Source organism: Anolis sagrei, chromosome 2 (assembly GCF_037176765.1).
Source record: "Anolis sagrei isolate rAnoSag1 chromosome 2, rAnoSag1.mat, whole genome shotgun sequence".
Taxonomy (NCBI): domain Eukaryota; kingdom Metazoa; phylum Chordata; class Lepidosauria; order Squamata; family Dactyloidae; genus Anolis; species Anolis sagrei.
In genome coordinates, this window is record NC_090022.1 from 77462885 (window position 1) to 77487177 (window position 24293).

At 42.0% G+C, this 24293-nt stretch overlaps 2 protein-coding genes across 4 annotated transcripts in view; both read left to right on the forward strand.

Annotated features, from left to right (window-relative positions):
• UIMC1 (ubiquitin interaction motif containing 1) overlaps positions 1-8198 on the forward strand; it is a 93236-nt gene extending 85038 nt beyond the window's left edge. Inside the window, exons 12-14 of one of the 3 annotated variants that reach the window (XM_060765617.2) lie at positions 5701-5782; positions 6402-6444; positions 7748-8198. In XM_060765617.2, coding sequence (XP_060621600.2) covers positions 5701-5782; positions 6402-6444; positions 7748-7955 — 333 coding nt within the window. In that variant the 3' untranslated portion in view covers positions 7956-8198. Of the gene's footprint in view, positions 1-5625; positions 5783-6401; positions 6445-7747 lie in introns of those variants that run through there. The other 2 variants (XR_009630787.2, XM_060765619.2) reach the window with 2 other exon arrangements.
• An 8280-nt stretch (positions 8199-16478) lies between these two features.
• The window catches only part of HK3 (hexokinase 3), a 77565-nt gene continuing 69750 nt past the window's right edge, over positions 16479-24293 (forward strand). Inside the window, exon 1 of the mRNA XM_060765613.2 lies at positions 16479-16572. The gene's annotated coding sequence lies outside the window, so the exon portion shown is untranslated. The remainder of the gene's footprint in view (positions 16573-24293) is intronic.

The following is a 24293-nucleotide window of genomic DNA, read 5'->3' on the forward strand; positions in this document are numbered from 1 at the left end:
TGTTTAGTAGTTTCGCAGATGTCATTAGCATGTTTCACAAGGAAAGACTTCAGAGACAGATTTTTTCTCTCTCAAGTGAAGTAAGATTTAGGCTGCAATCCTGTACTTGCTTACCTGGGAGCATATTCTATTAAATTTACAAGGATTTACTTTGGAGTAGGTATATACAGAGTTGTGGTGTTACTCTCTTTGGGCACCAATAACCTAGCATTCCTCTGTGTGTAACTTGGGCATTGCATAGCCTATCCAATGAGCACAAGTACCAATCTTGGGAGTCATCCCTTCGGAGCCAGTGTATACAGACATTGCAGTTAGTACACCACAAGTATCTAATTCCCTTTTCTAAGTTACATTCTACTTACTTTTCCATACACACTAGCATTTTTCCATCCAATCCTAAGGGATGTTTCACATTCAGAAGTATACTTTACTCTGACATGATATCTGTTTACCCTTGTTTCAATTTGCAGTCTCCAGATTGCCACCTTGGGTTTTTTTTAGTTCTTGTGGGAAGTTTATCTACCTGCATACTTGTCTATAATTAGTATTTTCATCCCAAAATAATTATGTCAGATGTTGTGGGTTAATAATAACCTACAACCTAATAATAACTTTATACTTATATCCTGCCACCATCTTCCCGAAGGGACTTGGGGTGGCTTACATGGGGACTAAGCCCATCATAAATAAGGAATTCAAAGTTATATAATTTAAAACATAAAAATAAACAAAATAATTAAAACAATTAAAACCAGAAAAGTAAAAATATCATAAAACATACCAATGAATATCAATCGCCAGTAACCGGAAAAAGTAGGCATGTTCAGATTTGAGATGGCAGGGCAAGGCATTCCAGAATTGGGGGGCCACCACCAAGAAGGCCCTCTCTCTCATCTCCACCAACCGTGCTTGTGATGGAGGTGGGAGTAAGAGAAGGGCCTCCCCGGCAGATGTTAGAGCTCACGGCGGTTCATAGGAGGAGATACAGTTATGAGGATAAGCAGGAGCTGAACCGTTTAGGGCTTTCTAGGTAATAACCTGCACTTTGAATTAGGACCGGAAACTTATTGGCAGCCAGTGGAGCTGCTTCAGTAGAGGCGTCATCCGCTCCCTGTAACTAGCTCCAGTTAGCAACCTGACTGCCAGCCTTTGCACCAGTTGCAATTTCCAGGCTGTCTTCAAAGGCAGCCCCACGTAGAGTGTGTTACAGTAATCCAATCTAGATGTAACCAAGGCATTGGCTACCGTGGTCAAGTCAGGCTTCTCCAGAAGTATAGTGTATAGCTACTATACATCGTGTTTGTATTGTGAATATGCATGTTACTCCATCTTGCGTGAGTCACATGTTCATTTCACAGCATTATTTGTCTTCTGGGAAACATTCGTGGCATCACAGCAGAAGAAAACCTGATTTTTCATTTGGATAAGAGCATGTGTGATAGAGAACTCCTTAGCCAGAACATCCGTGGGACACAGGTTTGTATATGCAAACCATGAGCAGTTGATATTTTTTTATCTCTGAAACAGAGAAATTCAAAGTTGTTGAAAAGGATTTTCTTTCCTTTCATAGAAGTCGACTGCCATGATACATAGGTAGTGACAAAATGGTATTAATCCTGATTGGTATAATGCATGGTTATCTAGCTGGTTTTCATGAATGTATTAGTGAGTGGAGTTGATCTAGCAATGCCCTATTGTCAGTTAAACAGACATGTAAATGTGACACTGGCATGCTGGTGGCCCTTGCTCCCTCCGATGCATTTGCCTGTCCCCTCATGTTCCCAGCCCATCTTTTTGCAGCAGAGGTCTGCAAGCAGTCTCCTTGCTGAGTTATTCCTGAAGGCGAAGTTGTAATCCATGGCAGCCGCATGAGTGCTAAGGCAATGTGATTTCTCAGCAGGCAGATGCAACATGATGTCTCAGTTTTGTCTAATCCCTTAAATCCATCACAGGCTCTAGCCCCTCAGGGATTCGCATGCAAATGACGAGATTGCCAGTTGATGAGTTTGGCTGGGACACAGCCAAGCGTTATGCAGTTTCCAGCACAGTGGGAAGCCTCTCGTTCATACCACTAACTCTGCTTCCGAAATGTCTTTCCTTGAACTGGTCTGAACTTGTACCCTAAAACAAAGGAAGGCAGGGTCAAACATCCCTTCAACACCCCAGATCAAAAGCACCCCCATGGCTCTGCGTAATAGGCCCAAGTGAGTGTCAACCTGTTCTCACCCGGGCATTATGTGCGCTGAGTCCAGCCTGCTCTGAACTGTAAGCATGCTTCTCCTGAGGCTTTTAACCAATCTTTTCTCTATTCTCCTGGGGTAAGCATCAGGAATGCCTGCCCAGAGTTCTTTGAAGTGCATCAGAAGAGGGTTTTTTTTCCTCAAAAGAGAGAATCATTACCTGCAAAGAATCTGAACATTCAAAGCTGACAAGTTTACTTTAGTATTCTACCTGATAACCACACAGCACTTGGTGTGCAATTAAAATAAACTAAAGAAATTTGATTACCGACAGATAGTGTTTGGTGCGGCAAGGATAAGAACAGATGCGCAGCATAACTGAATCTGAATGCAGTTCTTAGGCGACTTATGATTTCAATGTTGTAATAAAATATTACATGAATCAGCAGCCAAAATAATCCAACCTAAAGTATTGTCTCCTCTTCCTTCTCGCCCCCTAAGAACATCTAAATACTGGGTTGTTGTAGGTTTTTTTTGGGCTATATGGCCATGGTCTAGAGGCATTTCTCCTGACGTTTTGCCTGCATCTATGGCAAGCATCCTCAGAGGTAGTGAGGTAGAGAAAAGAAATGTAGCAGCATTATTAATGTATAATCAATTCTCAAATTTATATATTTATTTACTACATTTATGCCCTGCCCTCTCTCACCCCAAAGGGGACTCAAGACCGGCTTACAAGTTATATGTACATACAATATATTATATTATTAGCATAGCACAATATTAGCATTATATATTACTCTTTTGTATTATATAACTATATTGTAATATTATTAGTAATATTACATGTAATATATAATATATAATTAATATTGTATTGTGTTAGTAGTTGTATATTGTATCACATTATATTATTATTATCAATATTATATGTATATACAATATATTATATTATTAGTATAGCACAATATTAGTATTATATAGTACTATATTGTTGCTGAGGGGAGGGCCCCCCAACCAATGGCATGGGAGACAAGGTAGAACTGTCTGCCTGGTTTCCCCTCTTCACTCTGGCCCCAGAGCAGCATTATATAGTATTAAATTAAATTAAATTAAATTTTAATTTAATAAATTCTGTCTAACCATTCATGATTTTCATGCCCAAATTTTTTGGGCTCCTCACCAAATCATTTCCACATAGTCCTTGTATACCTCCAGCTATGCACTTCTATCTACAACTAGATGTCACCATCCATCTTTGCCTTTTAAACTGTGTTCTCTTGCTGGCATAAGCAGCAAGGGTACTTCTCTGGAAGAGAGGAACCAGACATGTGAACTTGAATTGCTTCCACAGCAGTTAACATTTTGATGACACACAGATACACAAGGAGGGTGTCCTCTGTATAGGAAAGGATGTCACTGGAGGCCGATGGGTTTAAAACGGATTCCACATCATGATCTTTCCCCCCATTCACCCCTTGAGGATTACCAGTGCACAGACCTCAGTTTTGCATGGAAATGTCATCTTAATTGTGCAGTGCTGCTTTTCCGCATAGCCTTCAGAGCACCGCCTGCTCAATCTGCTTCAGCTCCTTGTAGCTAGATTGTTAATGCTGCCTGTTTCCTAAAGATGTTTAGTTTCATAGATCTGGAGAAATGGTAAATTCTCCTTCTTTCTTTCACTCTGCCTCAGGCTTGTGGGGCTTCTTTATTAGATTGTTTTGTGTGTAATTTAGATGTCTTCAGTGGGAAAGATCCTTTCTTTAGGAAGAGAACTGAGCTTTTTCGCAATCTTCAGAATGAAAAACCAGAGCAATAAGGCTAAGGGAGAAGACTGTTTATGACAACTGTAATTAAGAGCCTCCAGCTCCAGATCCTGGCATTTGGTCTCCAGATCAAACTTTCCCTGCGTTTCCATCATTCTCTTTCCACAAACAAGATCTCTGTATATTCAGATGACACACAGGGAAAATGGGTTTCAAAGCCTCTTGTGTAGTCCCTAATAGCATAGCTATCTTAAATATTCTAACATTTGTTTCTGATCATGAAAGTTTCAAAGGAATGCATGGAAACAATGAGTTTGATTCAGACTTAAGATGCATATATAGGCAGTCCCTGAGTTACAAACATCCAATTTACAAATGACTCATAGTTAAGAACAGGGGTGAGACAACAGGAAGAAATCTAACCCCAGAAAGGAAGTTCACTGCTGAAAGATTTATCATGGGGAACAGGTCATAGAATCATAGAATCAAAGAGTTGGAAGAGACCTCATGGGCCATCCATTCCAACCCCCTGCCAAGAAGCAGGAATGTTGCATTCAAATCACCCCTGACAGATGGCCATCCAGCCTTTGTTTAAAAGCTTCCAAAGAAGGAGCCTCCACCACACTCCGGGGCAGAGAGTTCCACTGCTGAACGTCTCTCACAGTCAGGAAGTTCTTCCTCGTGTTCAGATGTCTCCTCTGAAGCTTTATCATCAACGCTTGTTTCCACAACAAGCCAAATTTTTCAAAATCCAATTATTGCACAGACAGAAATTGCGGTGAAATCTTCTGGACAAGAGCACAGAAAGCAAAACGAACACCACAGGAGTGTTAATCATTCTCTATGGTCTCTCTCTCTCTCTCCTCTCTCTCTCTCTATATATATATGCATACATACACATATAGCTGGAGATACACTTTAAAAATATACCTGTCCCAACTTACATACAAATTCAACTTCAGAACAAACCTACAGAACCTATCTTTCCCATAACTTGGGGACTGCCTGTACACTGTAGAATTAATTCAGTTTGATACCATTTTAACTGCCATTGCTAAATGCTATGTATTCCGGCACTCTTTGGCAGGGAAGGCTAAAGACCTTGTAAAACTACAACTCTCATTATTCCATACCACTGAGTCAGGGCAGTTAAGATAGTGTCAAGCTGCATTAAATTGACAGTGTAGATGCACCCTCAGTCATAGTTACAACAAATCTACTGAAATGGATAGGGCATTTGTAAGTATGACTGGGGATGCACCACATTACTCAGTTATAGCACTGTGATTCTGCTTTAATTTCCATAGCAGCATCCTGTGGGAATCTGGGGTTTGCCCTTTAGGGAGAGATGTTTAGAATAGTCTGTCAGGGAGCTTCTCTAGCACTTCCTCAAATTGCCAAGTCCCAGGATCTCACAGCATGTAAACATGGCAGTGAAAAGTAGAATCATGCTGCTACAAGTGTGCAGTGTGAAAGAGCCCTCAGTCCCATTTACTTAAAGTAAGCTCACATTAAGTATAATTAAGTTTAAACGCGACCCATTATGTCAATACTAATGGAAGTAGAAGAATTAGAAAGGCAATGGGCATTTTGGGGATTGTGATAAAGGAGCTATCTTCTTTACTCAGACCAGTTGTCGATTGTTCACGGCCCTTTTTTGTTTTTCTCTTATGTGTCAGGTTTCCTCTGAGACCTTGTATTTGGGGACTGTTTTATGCAAGACCTAATGAGGATATTCCTTAACTTTGTTCCAGAAGGAGGGAAGAAGTGAAGGCCGACTCCTGAACATGTTAGAGGAATCAGAACACAAGGCTGCAGATGGACAAACAGCACTTGGTCAGCATTTAGGCCTATATATTGCTACTAACCTGTTACTCTATTGCATGGAATTACCAGAACATGAGTGTCTTTTGAGTACATATTATCCATGATTGCTGCTGCTCTTCCCAAATGCAAAAGCTTGATATAGCACAACTATAATTGATTTGAGGGGTTCTTGTCTGGCCATGATGAAAGCAGGAGTTGCATTCTTGAAGAAACATAAACAGCCGCCCTATGATCTATGACCATTTCACAGTAATGCAGCAGGATATCTATTTGTTTTCCTTTCTTTGATTCAAATGCAATTTTTAAGGGGTAGATATTTTCATCACCACATTTTAAACCTGGCTTAAAGTGGTCTCCTGACCTCTGCCGATGGCACGAGTTACGGAAATCTAAAATTTAAAATACTGTTAAGTCCCTTTCTTCCTTCTGTTACCATGTGCCTCCTGCCAACCACAAAGTCCAAACAAGAGGGGTATGACCCACTTCTCATCATCCAGTTTGATTTGATTTGTTTCTCAGGGGCTGCTTTTTCTCTGCCTGTCCATTGGAATGAGTTTAATCTTAACTTCAGAGGCTGGCATTGTCCTGTACTGATGAAATTAAGATTCATAGTGTTTTCTCATTTCAGATGCAGAGGCTCCTGACACACCACCCAAAGGAGAAGACTTAAGGTTAGCTAGGATCCCTTGAGCTGCCAGCTTGTTCAACTGCAAAACAAGGCCAGAGCAAAAAGTGTGATCACCCTAAGCTGAGTGCAGGTTTCCAACATTATGCTCTATGTCAACCAAATGAAAAGTCTTAGCAAAGAGAAGAAGAGACCATTCTGAAAACTATTCCCTAGTCCAGGCTTAGACAAACTTCGGCCCTCCAGGTGTTTTGGACTTCAACTCCCACAATTCCTAACAACCTACTGCCTGTTAGGAATTGTGGGAGTTGAAGTCCAAAACACCTGGAGGGCCGAAGTTTGCTCATTCTTGCTCTAGTCAGTACTCTCTGATTAGAAAGGGAGTGAGTACCTGAGTGCACGAACATACAATTTCTCCCAAGACAAAGGCAATTACTACATTAGACAAGAGACAGTATTAGGGCATGTTGCAGAGCATTCGAGTGTCATGGTTCACAATTAATTTAGCACTGCTTTAAGGATAAAAACACTAAATCATAACACCTCAGTAATAATACAGTAACTATTTTTTTTCTGCCACGGATAGTGCTTAGAAAGATCTTAATTGATATGGGGAGGAGATGCATCTTCCTTTGAGGTATTTGAACCCCAAGGTGTTCAGGGCTTTGAGGGCAATAACTCAGCATCCTGAATTTCTCTCTTATTAGATAGGGGGGCCATTGCCATTCCTTCAGCATCAGTTTAGGAGCCCCTGGTGGTGCAATGGGTTAAACCCTTGTGCCAGCAGGACTGAAGACCAAAATATCAGCAGTTCGAATCTGGGGAGCAGTGTCAGCTCCCGTTTGTCAGCTCCAGCTTCTCGTGTGGGGACATGAGAGAAGCCTCCCACAGGATGGTAAAATGTCCAGGCATCCCCTGGGCAACATCCTTGCAGACGGCCAATTCCCTCACACCAGAAACGACTTGTAGTTTCTCAAGTTGCTCCTGACATGAAAAAAAAGTCATCAGTGTAACTTTTTTTTTAATGAACCAGTTAATACAATCTATTTTCTAGGGGAGCCCCATGTATACCATACTATGATCATGCAGAATTGGGACTAGATGTCACACTTCAGCTCCCATTATCCCTCACCATTGACTGTGCTACCTAGGGCTAATGGAAGGTGCAATCCAGAAACATCTATAAGCCTATAAGATTTCCACCCTTGCAGCAATCCAATATGGATGCTTGCCGAGCATAAAGGAGGAAACCAGTAAGACTATGATGTATAACATGAAGACTTGGTTAAAGGCAGTTGTCTGGTTTTGTGATGTATACATACTTCTTTTTTTAACCTCTCTTTATGTAGCATGGCCGAGACAGACGATGGGGCTGAGTGCAGTCGGAGCATCTGGACCTCTTTCCCTCAAGCAGCTTGTGGTGACTCTCCAATCAAGTCTTTCACCTCCATTTCTGAAGCCAAAGACTGCCTAGTGGACTTTAAAAAACAGCTGGCCATTGGTTCAGGCAGTCGGAAACAAACCAAAACAAGTCTCAGGAGCAAGAAGAAATTCTGAGGGTTGTGTAATGGACAAGGGACCTAAAAAGAGACTTAAGTAGGAAGACCTTCTATTCCTCTGTTCTTGCCTGGCAAGAAGAGCACAATTCCCCACCCAGATCCAGATTCCCCTCCTCTGTACATTTTGTATGAACTTTACAGAGATTTGTCACGTATTGAATAGATTGTGTTCTTTATAGATGCCTTTGCAGCCTTGATTTTCAATTAGAAAAGAAAATGAAATATATTTATTCTCTTTTTATACACTGCTTTTTGATCTTTTTTAAAAAATAGTTACAATTGTGAATTTAAACCACCACTTCAAAACTGATTAATCCACAGACAAAGGAGACAGCCCTTTTCTCTATGAAATAGGAATGTAAGACAAGGTCCAGCCAAAGTCGAATATTTCCAACTCCTGCACTACAAACAGAACTATGTGTCCAATCATCTCATTGAATCAGTAGGACTTAAAACACATCTCACATGTGCACTGATTGTATACTGTTTTGTTTTACTCTAATTTCATATTACTATCAAAATGTACAGATGGACAGATTCAGCCACTATTGCTTTGGTTTTGATATTACACAGATATAGGACTTTGTGCCTCTGCCTAGAAAAGCATTGTAGTACAAGAAGACAAAAAGTATATTAGATGGGTTTGTGAGGTCAGGAATGGCCACTGTTTAAAATCTGATAGATTGGATTGTCCCACGATGAAGGACTTGGAAGGATGGTGGAGCCCATGAAAGATGGGAACAGGACTCAAGCAAAGGCCACCAGCTAAAAGTTGCTAGCTCTGTATTAGATGGGCATCCAAGGCTAACATGAGAGTATGATAATCAGTGGTGAGACTGTGATCCTTGTTCTCCAGAGCTCATTCCCTCTGCTGCTGTGTTAATTTTAATTGAAGGCCATGTTTGGCCTGGGCTCTGCTGTGCTGCATAGTGTTCTGGAATATAATTCATTCAGCTCTTGCCTGAAAGCTTTGAATCTCAAAATTAGGCCCAAGGGGTGCCTAACACAGCCCATGGCATGGCAAGAGTGAGCAGCCCTGCTCCTTGATGTTCTGTTACTCTCTAATTGTTCCGTGTGCCTACAAAATACTCTGCATTCTTGGGATTTCTGTTTTATTTTGATGCAGAGCCGGTACTATTACAAGAGCTCAAGGGCAGGTTACAGGTAACAGCAATTACACATAAAACAGAGAGATCCCTGTCTCTAAATTGCTTGCAGAGGCCAGGGAGAACAAAAGGAAGGATGGCATGTTATCTTAATAGGGCATTGTTTTATCTACTGTGAGGTGGCTGGCATTGACTCCTGCTACAGAGGCAAGGATTTCAATGGCCTAGAGGCGTCCTGAAAAGGCTTCTGTGTCATGTTGACACCATGTCAGTGCAGAAGGGAAAGGAAAGGGCAGAAGGGCTTCCTCATCAGCATGCTGTCCAAAAGAGAAAGACAACATCCAAGATAGACATTTGGCCTGCCTTTCCCTCCCTGGAAGCCTTCAAAGCTTCCAAACAGAGGGCAAGAGCTTTACTTGGATCCCGCAAGCCTGCTGGTGCCGACTCCTCTCTTGCATCTTCACCAGCACCCATGACCAGGAGCCCTTGCTATTTCCCGAAGCCTTTGGACAATTGGAAGATTTCATCCACGCAGCAGAATCAAGTGAAATTGCTTGATTGAATTGTAGCATTCCAAGCTCTAAATTTTGAGCTGAGCTACATATCCAAATGGTTCCCCACCAAAAAAAACAACCCTCACTTGTTAAACACAGGTGTCGAGGAGAGAAACAAAGCTTAATTTTTTCTTCCTGACACATTTATTCTTTTGTGGAAACCTACAGAATATATGTTACAGGATTCAAATACTTCCTTCCACCCCTGCCGGCCAGGAAAATTTTCAGCTCCTTGATTTTGTGCAGTGTATAAACCGGTTATGAGCCTAAAGCTACAATCCTAAACTACAATCCTAAACTACATTTAGTAGAGAATAACTTTCATTGGACTCCATGGAACTTAACTGCTTACAATCATGCTGCATGCCACTTGGAGCTGATGACAGAGTGAGTAAAAGCAAATTCAAAATAGCAATAGCCTTGATTTTGTTTCTGGGCCCTGAAATGCACTCTTCCCCTGTTAACACACAAACTCCCACCGCTACCCAGATCTCTCTCCAATTTCCTCAAATAAAAGCTGTCTTCTCAGTGTGGTAGTGTCTGTCCCACACTCCTGCTTTCCTCCTTGTTAACTGTCAGGCCTGTCTAGAAGCAAAGCCCCTTGTTTATCTTTTCAATTGGTGATAAGAAAAGCAAAGAGCTGAATGACTTTCCAGAGCTCAGCTGTCACCAAGCCCAGGGTCAGATCAAGGAGATGCCAAGAAGGCAAGCTTACCAGGCCAGGGAGCCCAACAGTAGCCACTCCTCTGAATTTCCTTCCAGGCAAAGATGACACAATCCCAGGGTGAACAGTGGGCTGTGTCACCTTGGGACACGGAGCAACTTCTCTCTGATCGCAATGGCTAATGGCAGCCTCCTCCCTGAAGTTGTCAGCCTGTACTGCTGCTTGATCAGAGCACATTTCACTCAAGGTTCTTGATAGCAGCAAGCAAACAAAGGAAAGCCTGGTCGGTAGCCTGAGCAGCTATAAAATGTGCTTTGTAGGCCTGGCTTCCCCTATTTTTTCTAAAGCGGTGTCTTGTCACTTTCCTTTTGTGTTTCAAGTTGACTTCAGACAGGCTGAGCAGAAAAGGATGGCCTGAGCATGCTGATAGTCAGTGTCATAAAGTATCCAAACAGGTTCTTTGCTTTCCCACATTGGCACAGTCCTGCTGTGTGTGTGTGTGTAAGACATTTGGGGGGGGGGGGGATTCAACACAGGACTAAGCTCACAAATGTTAAAACTGGCATCTCAGCTCAAGACCTTCCAGTTGCAACCATATCTCCTTGTTTTTTTATATTATTATTATTCAATCTAAGCCCTATACCCACCCGGAAAAACACAATGTAAGGTGAGACTGTAATGTCACTGTCTCTTTTATTTGTTAATTGGTTTTTCCACCAGGCTTATCAGCTCAATTTCCTTAGGGAATATATAAATTGTTGGTCCAAAATAGCAGTGCTTGTGTGGCACTCTATGATAACTATAGAATCGCCGAAGACAAAGTCTTACTATTCTTCATTTGAAAGGGCACTGGAAAGCTGTATTATGCGATTTAATTATTGGGGTGGGGATAATATTGTACACTATACCAAATAAAGAACCCCCAATTAGATTTCACAGCAATTGATTTTTTAAAGTAACTGTACTTGCTGCCTAGATATATATTTCAGCCCTAGTTTTCATCAATTCCATAGTAGGAGACCATGGTTGAGATGTGTTTGTATGGACTCCCCCTTATCAATGTCATTGGGCACCCTGAGAAATCTGGCTGACCTTAGCTTATGTGTCGCTCCCACGGTGAGCACACTGATTTCAATTATCAATGAAGATTAGGATGAAAATGGAACTCTACATTTATAATCTGCTGGAATTAAACATTGTCCCCAGGAGGAAATGGCTACGAAGAACTACAGATTAGCAGAAGAAAGTTACTTCTAGCTGATAAAAGAAGAAAATAAGTTAGATAGATATACAGGTAGATGTATAGCAGGGCTAGGAAATCTGTAGTTCTCTCCATGTTGATTTGCAGCTCCTATTAGCCAATAATGAAGGATGGTGTAATTTGCATTCAATAACTGCTGAAACGCCCTTCTTGAGATGGCACCACAATTTGGCTCACCCCCTCCATGTTAATCTAGTCATCCTGGACCACATTATTTTTCCATTGCAGCAGTTGCTGCTTTTCTTCATTAGTTTTTTTTAATTCATGTGCTACCGACCTGATATGATTTACCCTTGTCTGTATTTAAAATAGTAGCTAACAGTATTAAGTTATAAGTTATGGATTGCCCATCCTTGGTTTTCAGCTCCAGGAGGTTACTAGGATCTTCTCTCTCCCCACCTCCAGCCAAGCATTTGTGCCCAAGTTAAGTGGAAAGAAGTCATGGTTGAGAACAGCTGTACACCTGGGTATGTTGATTTGTTGGGACTTTTTTTGTCCTAGCTATTTTTGTATGCACATGGTGTATGTGGGTGTCTGCGTGCATGCTGATGCACACAAACACAGCTAATGGCTAAAACCCAGAGTAAATTGTTTACTGCTTTGTAGGTGACAATGTTATAAAACACCTATGTTGTAGATCTAATTCATTGAGGGAGAGGGAAGTGAGGGAAAAAACTTCCATTGCTCTGTACTAATTTGAGGCCAGCCTTTGTGGTGTGTATAATTACTATCCAGGCCTGGAACTGGTTCCAGGATTTCACATGTAATCATTTATACAGTGAAATTGCTTCCTTTTCTGCCAGTTTCACACTGACCTTGGTGGTCAGTGTAGATGTGCTAAGACTCTAGGAGATCAGGATTTGAAAACCACTGGGTGACCTTTGGCAAGTCACATTCTCCCAGCCTAAGATAAAGCAATGGCAAACCTCTGAATAAACTTTGCCATAATTCAGAATTTACTCGAAAGCACACACAACAAATTCTCAAAACAAGAAATGTAACATTGTTTCCTTAAAGTTGGCTAAGGTGGAGGTTTCAAGCTTATAAAATTCAATTTCATAACATCTAAAAATTTAAGAGGTCAGTTTTGCATTTTGAATTCATTTGGGAGCTACATTGCTAAGGTGCACAGAAGGCCCTGTGTCGCCTTAGGGTTGAGAAAGATGAGCTATAAATGCCGCAAATAAATAAATAATTTAATTTTAACCCCACTCTTGGGTTGGCCCACTAACCATTTCTCTCCAGCATGTAGAAAAAGCAAAACATTGACAGTGGAAGGAGAAAGCAGGTTTCCTGAGGCTGACTGGACAGGGTGGGAGATGGCAGAGCATGTCCCATCGCTCATCGCTGTTGCTTGAAACTCAGGATGAAAGCAAGTGCATTTCCAGAAAAGCTGTTGTCAGGTCTTGTGCTCGCCCTTGTCGGTCACTGAGAGGCTGCTGCCCAGAGACAGCTTGTGGCAGTCTCTGCCGTTGAACCTCTGCCCAGCTGTCACCAATGCCTCAAATATGTTTCATTATTCATTAAACTATCTCTCCCCCCCCCCCCCCCATTCTCCAGCACAGAACACATTTGCACAGACAGCATGTCCTCCCCTTGCCTGCTGGCAGGACTGTCCTTCGTCTGAGGGAAGCTCACAAGATAAAGAGCAGCTCTACAAAAAAGCAGTGATAGTGACCTCTTTGCTGTTCCCATACACAATTCATCCTTTTCCTCAGCAAAGGACCACCACTTTTCTTTGCCTTCTCTGTGGCCTGTTCCAAAAAGGAAACTTGTAATGATCACTAGAAGTTTGAATTATAAGTCACAGTTTCTTACTACACAATGACCTAAGTCCTATTGGTTAGCTCAAGTTAATATACCCTCTGAACCAATGGTTTAGTCAATCCCATTGATTCAATAGATCTACTCCAAAGGATGTAGACCAACATATGTTAGCTGGCTCACCAAATGCTGTAATGTTTGTGTATATCAGCAGCAGTTTTACAAATGGCTAATGGAAAGAAGACAATTGGTAATGTTACTTCCTGCAATCAATTTCCCTCTGATGTCACTGCTTTATTGTCACATCCACAAACATGTCAATGATCTATATATTTGGGAGACATATGACATCACTGTAGTCTTTCCAGGATCGCATAGTTACTAGTGACTGTTTGCTGCTGCTGCTGAGCCTATCTGTGCTTAGAAGGGTGGCTGTTGGGTGGTACTGCTAGGGCCATACATGAAGTCTTGCAAGCTTGCTATAATTTGTCAGAACTTGTTAGCCACCACCATAGCCTTTGAAAACCATGGTGAAGAGGAGAGGAGAATTTTGTAAAGGTATACTGTTTCTTCTGAAATTTTGGGTAACACTTCACACATCTGATGAAAGTGAACTGCTGTCCATGAAAGCTGCTGCCACAGGTTTCTTTTGTTACTTTTGGTAAAGCTTCCTGAGACCCATCCATTATTGGGAGACATTTGCAGCCATTTCTTATCTCCATCAGAGGAATGTCCACTGCACAGACATGTTTCTTTGTCTGTAATCCCCACTGCAGGAAAAGGTTGGGACCAGATAAAAGAAACCCAGACTTATTAGCAGAACCACTGTAGAACATCCATAGCTCTATTATCCAATGTCTCACCATTCTTCACCTCCCAAAATCTGATGTTTGAGAGCGCCACCACCACAATTTGCCTAATACATAGTAAGGCAAGGTCTTGATTTGAGTCCATTATCAAATGGTTCTGCTCATGGTAATAGCACCAGGGTGGGGAGTATGTGTCCCTCAAGATGCCAGTGCTCTTAATCTCTGTCAAGCTTACTTGATAGTCAAGGATTGATGGGAGCTCATAGACATCAGAACACTCAAGAGTTTCCTAGCCCTGCAAATGCTTCTAAAAGTCAGCAAAATGACTATTAAACAGCAGCACATTCTCCCAAAGTTTTCAATTTTTCCTTCATCAAACAGACCACAATACAAGAATGGGAATCAAATGCCCTTTCTGACGTTGCTGGACTTCAGCACCCAGAATTCGACACCATTGGTTATGCTGGCTAGATCTGCTGGGAAATGAAGTCCAACAATACCTGAAAAATAATTATTGACTCTCACTTCTGTCACTGGAAGGTCAAGCTTCAGAAAATGTGTCCTTGCAGGGGAAGGGGAACGTCTGTTGCTACAGCAATCACAAAATAGTTATCAATGGAATTCTCAGTCCTGCACCATGAAATATTTCTTCTGTATCCCATGATGGATCTTTAAGTGACTTGAGGGCACACTTTCAGTGATGCCACCTTAGCATCAGGCTTAGTAAATACCAATACCCAGAACACTGGGGTTTTTTTTGTTTGCTTTTTGGATGGTGGATTAAATTAACAAAGTTCCCTTCTTCCAAGTTGTCTTTCAAACCTGAACTATTCTGTATAAACTTTGCCATTTCTATTTTGCCTCCTTCCTCAAAGCTCACACCTTTGACAAAACTACTCTAAACCACATTCCCCTTGCCCTATTCATACTCCTAGACAGGCCTGGAAGCCAAGAGCCTGTGTAGCTACCTGGTTATGCAGACCCACTTCTTCCCTTCTTCTCATTGTCTCTTTGCCTTGCTTGACTTGTAAGCTCTTTTCAGCAGGGACTCTCTTCTACTTTTCTCTGCAAAGTGCTGTGCACATTGATGGCACTGTATAAAAGATAAATAGTAGTTGTTTTACGAGAGTGCAATTTCCAGAGGGATGAATGTAGAATGGCTGAGCTGAGGGCTGTGTGCTCTGTTTTTGCAAAAGCACCCGCCTGCCTTCCATCGACTGCCATATGTGCACTAGAGAGAAGTTGTTTGGGTCTGACTGCTGAATGAGAACAAGGCAGTGTTTTCTCAGACATTGTGTTGTAAACCAATGTTTTTAAAGCTATCTGATGTCAAGGACTGGCAGTCTTTCCCCTTAATATTCCAGGGACCGTACTAGCATTTGTAGTTAGAGGCAACAAAACGAGGGCAGTACCCCTCCAAATAAGAATTCTACCTCCCCACATGAAATTATATTTCAGTTCCCAAATTTTTAGCATTGCAGTGTGAACGAGTGAGAATTGTTAATGCTTAGAACTCTTCTATTTCCTGTGTTCACACTCTGTGGCTTCCTTTGCTTGCCCATTTTCCTTAGATGCTGAAATTGTATTTTTAAATATTCAACTGAAGTCTTAAATTATTGCAATGATAGAAATTGGATGAGGGAAATTTCATTTTGTGAGGGTAGGTTTCATATTTGGGGGCAATTTCCCACACCCCAGTAGCAACACCCTCTCAGTACCCTCTCTGTGCTGTTGTCATCTACAATTCTTTCTTTCCTTCCTTCCTGGAAATTCTCCAGACCCCGGCAACAGATTGCCCGTGAACCTCCAGCAGTCCATAGCCCAGTACTCTGAACAGCACCATTATAAAGTTCTTACAAGTACAGTTTGCCAACCTCCCTCCCCCAATATGCCCAGCAAATGTGTTCCTAGACACAAAATCAGATAATACCATCGTTACACTGGAGGATCTAGATAATGCCTAGCGAGGTCATATTCCGTTGGAAGTGGATAAATGAAACCATGTACAATGGCCCCATGAATACAGGGGTTGTGCCGTATCTGCAGAAAGGCAGTGAAACCAAAGAGAAGAGGGAGAAACTCCCCAGTTTGCTGGATTTCATAGGAAACATGGGGATGCCCTTGATGCCTGATGATGACATACATGTGGTTTTTGTGAGTGGCAGCATCCCACCTTCCTTGCAGACCCAAGCTTTGCTACAAGTACAAACCTTCAGCTTTCCAGGAAAGAGAAGCAGAGGGCACCACCCCTTATCTCCCTCCAACAGCTGTTTGTTGGCAGGTTGCCAGTCAAGAGGGCGGAGAGAAGGAACCCTTATAATTTGCCTGCAATCGACTTTCATTTTTAAAAATATCACATCAGTATAGAGTCTCACAGGGACATCCTCTCCAGTAGCCAGAAAAAAAGCAAGAGAAAATTGCCAAGTTGAACCAGGAGCTGCCCCACAGTGCCCACTGGTAAGTGGTATACCTAGGTTCTCACAGTTTCTGTGCTGTCAGATGGGCTGATTACATTCTCTGCCAGGTTGCAACTGTGCCAAGGAATCTGGAAGTGCAGCCAAGGCCCTGTTCACATTTCAGGCATCTAAACCAAGCCATAGCAGGGCTACCTACCTTTTTTGAGGCTGGAGGCCATTATTATGTGACAACAGCATCTAGAATGGCTCAGCTGGCCGAGGATAAGGCAGTGTACATCACAGGGTCCTTGTCACTATCTCCTTGTTAAGATGAGTGTGTGTGGTGGCGAGTCAACCAAGAGCATAGGCTGAGATGCTAATGTCGACATGACATGGCAGAGTGAACCTGGTCAAGGAATCTTTGACTCCTGTTCTGCTGATAAAGGACGTTGCTTGCTTTTCTACAGGATGTGTATATATGTGTGTGGGGGGAGATATATCTTCTGAGCTGTTAGTCTTTTGAAGGTGTGATATCTGGTGGGAGAGTACAAAGAAGAAATTGTGCAGAGGTTTTTAGATTTTTCTGACAAAAATCATATTGGAAGCAGAAGAGAGATATTGCAATTCTCTCCTGTGGGGTGGAAAGTGTCCCCTACTAAAATGTAGATTTCCCACTTCCTTTGAACCTTGAGATACCCCAAAGTATTCTGTTTCACATGTGAGTAATGGGATTTCTGGGCTGGGAGCTCTGACTTAGAGGAAGAAAGCAATCTCTTTAATAGATTTTAGTTTTTAATAGCACAGCTGATATTAATGTTTGCGCATCATCAGAGTCAGATGAGGTGGCAAAATTATGTCCATCTGAGGAAGAGAAGACCTTTACCCCTGAAGCTGGAGGAAGGGTATCAGGAATGAGAATTTTATGGACAAGGCTATATTTTCCTGAGTTATCTTGCAATTATGCCCCTGAGAGGAACTTCAGCAGTCCATCACCCCAGGAATGCATTCCTGCCTGGTCTTTGCACAGTTCAGCTGTAACATTTTTCTTTGAGATCTGCCCCAGTCTCAAGTATAGATACACAAACACACTTTAAGTGCCAGGGCTTCGGCTTAGCTGACCTCACAAAAACAAATACAAAGCTAGAGCCATCGGGCCCTATTCTAGGCGATGTCCCACGTGGCCAATTGCATTTGACTGATTCATTTTTCCTAAGAAGTCCCTGCAGTCTTATGATGTCCATTACACAACTAGCGATTATCAATCATCACAGAGGGCTTGCTGTCAGCTATAAAAACAGAGTGAAGGCACGAGCCAGGGCTTGGGGAAGCAGTAAATATACTGGAGAAGGGCGGGTGAGCTCCATCTCATTGTATGTATGTGTCAACTTGAAGCTGAATCTCACCATCTGAAGAAAAAAGGAACATAGAAACCATGAAAACTGCACAAGGGTGTGTTGGTTAAAGGCTTTCATGGCCGGAATCACTGGGTTGTTGTAAGCTTTTTGGGCTGTATGGCCATGTTCCGGAAGCATTCTCTCCTGACATTTTGTCTGCATCTATGGCAGGCATCCTCAAAGGGTGCTCATACTCCCGTGGCTCTTATAAACATCACCTCTTCTGCAGCATTCCTCATGTCAGGGCTTTCTGTGGAAGACTTTTACAATCATTCCCAGCAAACAAGCAGTCAGAAATGAACCCTTGTCTGTTGTTTTACACATTAGGTAACAAGGCTGTTGTAGTGAAAGCTGGAAAGAGCTTTTAGAATCATAGAGTTGGAAGAGACCTCGTGGGCCATCCAGTCCAACCCTCTGCCAAGAAGCAGGAAAGCTGTATTTAAAGCACCACCAACAGATGGCCATTCAACCTCAGTTTAAAAGCCTCCAAAGAAGCCTCCAACACACTCTGGGGCAGAGAGTTCCACTGCTGAACAGCTCTCACAGTTAGGAAGTTCAGGTGGAATCTCCTTTCCTGTAGTTTGAAGCTATTGTTCAGTGTCCTATTCTCCAGGGCAGCAGAAAACAAGCTTGCTCCCTCCTCTCTATGATTTCCCCTCACATATTTATACACAGCCCCATCATTTATACACAGCCCCCATCATGTCAGCCTTCTCTTCTGCAAGCTAAACATGCCCAGCTCTTTAAGATGCTCCTCATAGGGCTTGTTCTCCAGACCCTTGATCATTTTAGTCCCCCTCCTCTGGACACATTCCAGCTTCTCAACATCTCCCTTCAATTGCAGTGTCTAGAATTGGACAAAGTATTCCAGGTGTGGTATTGTACCTTTAATGTCTGTACGGAAGCAAGAATTTCACCAGGTTGGTTGTATGGCCGTCAACACCTGCTGAAAGTCCCCCTTCTACATAACCATGAAAAGTACAGAACACAGTATTGTGGAATCTCAGGCCTCCACGTGGAGGTTGCATTTTTCATGGGTCAACTTCAGGTAGGAAGCAGGTCTGAAACTCTCCTGTTTTTTATGTGGCCAACTCCAGGTGAGAGGCAAAGGCTGTGTGCAAATCTAGCATAAAGAGCATGTTGCCAGGCATGCACTCCTTCTTTCCTCCCCTTTCCTTTTCTATAGTCTTTTTAAAAAAGAAGCTCTCTGCTCTTTTAGCTTGCCATAAAGCTTGCTGGCTGCAATTTGCAAATTCTAATTGATTTCAGTTTCCAAAGGTCAGTCTTGATTTGATGCAATTTGTATGCTATTTTTCTTTTACTGTTAAAATAAATGTTCATTATTCATTTTCTGTATGTAGGTGTGAGGGAATAATCCCCTCACTTCTCCGTCATCTGAAACTAGCCTTTTAAGCTATGATTTGTGTCTTGATTTCCAAAGAATAAAATCCCCCCCCCCCCCGTGTGTGTGTGTGTGTGAGAGAGAGAGAGAGAGAAATGACACCACTGAGGGGTAATTGCTCAGAAACTCTGAGGATTTGACCTGGAAATTTCAGGACCTGGGAGGCTCTTGACATGTTACGTCTCTACAGGAGCCCTTTCCAGTGGCCCCACCTTATCCCAACTCCATAATTTGAGTATCAACAAATGTGACATAGCCACATGTTAGGTTTTTAAAGGTTTACAGTTAAGAACATCTTAAGAGTACATAAATAAATGTAATACGTGAAAGTAGCTGCACTGAAAGTCCCATTTTGATATGTGCAGAGGTGAATCAAGATTCTGTGAGTCCTTTAGGCAAGATGTTCAACTCCTTGTCACTTTTGGTACTCTCACAATCCTTGGTGCCCCTATTTCAGGGTGCAATTCATGCTATCCCATGAAGGGGAGAGGTAATGCATGGAGACTTTTACACCTTCTACCGACTCTTGTCTCTAGTGGGGAAGTGCAAGTGAGCTTGCAACAACACATGGAGGAATATGGCCAGGAGCCCCTTAGAATCAGCAGTTGGCCCTCTACAAAAGTATGGGCTCTGGCTATTGTCTGAAAATGCTGTTCCCTGCTCCTAGAGCTTGAGAAATGTGGCTTTAAGAAAGCACAAATTTCTGGAGGCTCAAGATGAAATGATATCAGTCAACAACATTAATTCCCTGTCTTCTGTGACACGTTTATTTCAGTTTCAAGGATCATAACACAGTAACTTTTCCCATCAGCGTGGGAAGAATTCAAAGACAGAACCATGTTAGTCTGGAATACCAGTATGCAAAGGGACTTTGTAGCACCTTCAAGAGTAACTGAGAGAACAAAGTTGGTGCCATAAGCTTTCATAAATGAATTTACTTCCTCAGATGTGTATATGGAAGCTTTTGCCTCTCAGTTGGCCTCAAAGATGTTATAAAATCTCTTTGTATGCTCATTATTTATTAATATCAGGTGTAACCAACTTTGACATTTTGCAAATGTACCCTCTAGAGAACCCGGTAAGTTGGCACCAAGTTGGCCAGTAAGTTTATACCTGTGCTATTCTATTTCTTGTCCACATCAGGACACACAGAGAGACTTAAAATGGCCAGAGGCCCATTAAAAAGATTATAATGGCATCCATATCTCCAAGGAGAAAGGAGGACATTTGGGGGCAAAAATTGGGGTGCTGAAAGATCTTGGAACTTCAAAAATTGTGGGGGGTTTGGGTGGGAGATGGGGAGAGTTTGAGTGTTAGATGGTCAGTAGGCTGAACTTTATTTACCTTTGGAATACATTTTCTTTTAGAGAACAGCCCTCCTGGTCTCTGTGGGCCAGCTTTTCAGAGATAAAGGTTTAGCGTCTTAAGGAGTTTAGCTTCAGACACTAAGTAATTTTCATATTTGTTATCTAGACCATTACTCTTAAAAAAGGAAGTTATCCCAATATATGCCAAATCAGTAATATTCACAAAAGGAATCGGGTTTACTGAACATTGCCATAAAAATAGGAGTGAGTTTACTCCTTGGAACTTAATAGTCTCTTATTGGAGGAGGACTTTCTGAGACTCCTTTCAGGTTGGTAAAACAAAGTAGATATTAAACTGACTACTCGATTTTAATTTGGTATGTGTGTATTACACTCTTCCTCTCTCTTACCCCTCAAATAAACTCTATCGTTATTGTAAGTTTGATGTGCTGTTGTTAATTGATATCATCAGGTTTAGTTTGTGGCAAGCCTATGAATGAGAGCCCTCCATGACATGGTGTCATTGAGTGCCCCATTCAGGTCTTGCAAACTCAGGACTTTGGTTTCCTTGATTTACTTTTCTACCTGGAATGTAGTCTTTCTTTTTTTTTCTAGTGTCTCTCACATTTCCTACATTATCATATTTTCTATTGAGTTATGATATGCCCAAAATATGATAACCTCAGTTTAATAATTTTGACTTCTAGTCTTGATTTTCTCTTGGACCCATTCACTGGTCATTTTTGCAGTTCATGGTATCTGTCAAACTCTTCTCCAAAACATTAGACTCATGTTCATTCTTTCCTTCTCAGCTTTCTTCACTGTCCGGCTTTCCTAACTATATACAGAAATTTGAAATATAATAATCCTGACATGGGCATTCATTAATAGTCTTTAACACTTTGCACTTGTCTAGTTCCTTCATTTACCTTGTTTATATTGTTACATTGCTGTAAGCCACTCCAAGTCCCCTCAGGGAGAGGGGCGGGATATAAATAAAGTATTATTATTATGATTGCTTCCCACTCTTCGTGACCTCCTGGACCAGCCCACACCAGAGCTCCCTGTCAGCATCACCACCCTCAGCTCTTTCAGAGTCAAGCCAGTCACTTCAAGGATACCATCCATCCATCTTGTCCTTGGTCTGCCCCTCTTCCTTTTTCCTTCCATTTCCCCCATCATCATTGTCTTCTCCAAGCTTTCCTGTCTTCTCATCATGTGGCCGAAGTACTTCTTCTTTGCCTCTAATATCTTTCCCTCCAGTGAACAGTCAGGCTTCATTTCCTGGAGTATGGACTGGTTGGATCTCCTCACGGTCCAAGGCACTCAGAATTTTCCTCCAGCACCACAGTTCAAAGGTGTTTATCTTCCTTCACTCAGCATTCCTTATGGTCCAGCTCTACATCCATAGGTTACTATGGGGAATACCATTGCTTTAACTCTGCGGATGTTTGTTGCCAGTGTGATGTTTCTACTCTTTTTCATTATTATTATTATTATTATTATTATTATTATTATTATTATTATTCATAGCTGTCCTTCCAACTCCTAGGACACATCTACACTTACCAATTAGGTCAAATTGAAACCTCCATAGAAGGAAGTGGTTTCAGTGTGCAGGTGGTTACACTACAATTCCTGCAACCTGTTTGGGGGCCAGATGGTGCTTCCAACACTGCAGTGGATGACCTCGAGTCAGTTCCAAGATCCACAGTATCTGTAGCCTGACAGCCATTGAGGATGCAGTTTTTTCAACTCCCCCTCTCCTCCCCACCAGAATGTGCATATGTGGCTCATCGGAGAGCTTGAGGTGTCCACATAATGTTTCACATTCCATGGAGCCAATTTTGCCATGCAATGTTGTTTATGCTAGAGTGCACTGATGCGTGTTAAGGGCTTTATTTCAAACGGTTCCCTGACTTTGCTTATGTCGAGTTAAAACCCTTAAAGCACACTGCAGCAAGCTTCCACAGCATGTCTTGTATTGCTGCAGCCCTCTCAAGCTGCCTTCAGACTAGTCAATGTAGATATGCCTCTACTGTTTTCTTATTTGACCGTGTTGCTTTAAAGAGAGGTTTCTCACTAAGCCTTCCTCTTCTGAAGGATCACATGTTCTGTTTTTCTGAGCTTTGGGCAAGGAAAGTTCAAGTGCCTGAACAGTGTTTCTTAGAGCTGGACTCCCCAAAGCAGAACAGTAACGGGTAGTAAAACTCCTGACAGACTAGGGCATGTCAGGAGGTTTATCCGTGGACATTGTTTTTGGGATAATCCATATAAGGAGGAGATCTTCTTGAATGGAAACATATCCCCTCTTTTGTAATTACAATATGTTTAAAGTTTTTGTCACTATGTTAGCTACTAGATGGAGAAGGAAGCCCTATTTGGGTGTTATCATTCTGGGTAGACTAAACATGCAAGGAATGTGCTACTGCCTTCCATCTGTTTTCATTGCTCTGTTCACACAGATGGTGACTTTCTCAAAAGAAAAGACTTTGTGGAAGTTCTCCACACATTTCAGTGGGTGGAGGGGGAAAATATCAGCATTTTGAATTGCATGGGGATAAGGCAGGGAACTTCTCGTTAAAATGTCACTTTCCACTTAAGGGGAGTGAAAGAATTAGAATTTGGGCTCATAGCACATATCCTTCACATATTTAGGATGATATTATATTAGTGTTATAAAAGGGAAGTCTCAGTTTTGCTATTGCCCAGTTTGTTCCCGCAGAATTCTGGGAAATGTAGTTTAGGGAAGGCAAGGACCTCTGTAGCTGAGAATTCCAAAGGCCCTGCCTTAAACTACATTTCCCAGAATTCTACAGGAGCAAGCCAGGCAATAGGGAAATTAGTACCTCTACTTTATAATATTAATGTGATATCATCTTTAGTCTTCCTGAATTCATATCATGATGCCAGTGATATCAAAAAATCAAACCCTCAAATTATTAAATACAGTGTTCCCTTGCTACTTCATGGTTCGCTTTTCGTGGACTTGCTGTTTTGCGGGTTTTTGCCCCCTGGCAATAATGGAGTGTGGAAGGGGGGTTTCACCCTCCACCTTGGAAGAGAGACAGTCAATCATAACAAAAGAGAGAGGAGATACAAAGTAGTATGTAAATCATGGCCTTACAGCCCCTTCCTTATAGCTAGTAAAAAAAAAGGTGTGTGCTGTGCCTTTAAATCTCTCTTTGCTTCTGCCTCACCCTTGGAATGCGAGATATATATATAGAGAGAGAGAGAGAAAGAGAGAGAGAGAGCGCGTCCCTACTTCACGGATTTTCTCTTTTTTGTGGGTGGTCCTGGAATGTAACACCCGCAATAAGTGAGGGAACACTGTTCATAAAATTATGTGTTGTATGTATAAATTGTCACTGGAATGTTGTCTGGCCACACCCAAGACCCCTGCCTTAATTTCCATAATTTCCTCATAATGGACTGGGAGACAGTGGGAATTTTTTCAACAGATATACATCAGAGCTCCCTAGGTCCATTTCCTGCTCCCTTTGATAAGTTCGGGGCTATCTGTGGGAAACATCCAGCACCTATGCCTCAAGCCAGCTCCCCCTATTGAGATGGTCATTCATTGTGTACACTAGACTAACCCTATTGTGCAAACCAGAGCTAATCCATTAAGCCCATCTCTGGCTCTTTGCATATTACCACACCACATTCCTTTCGATTG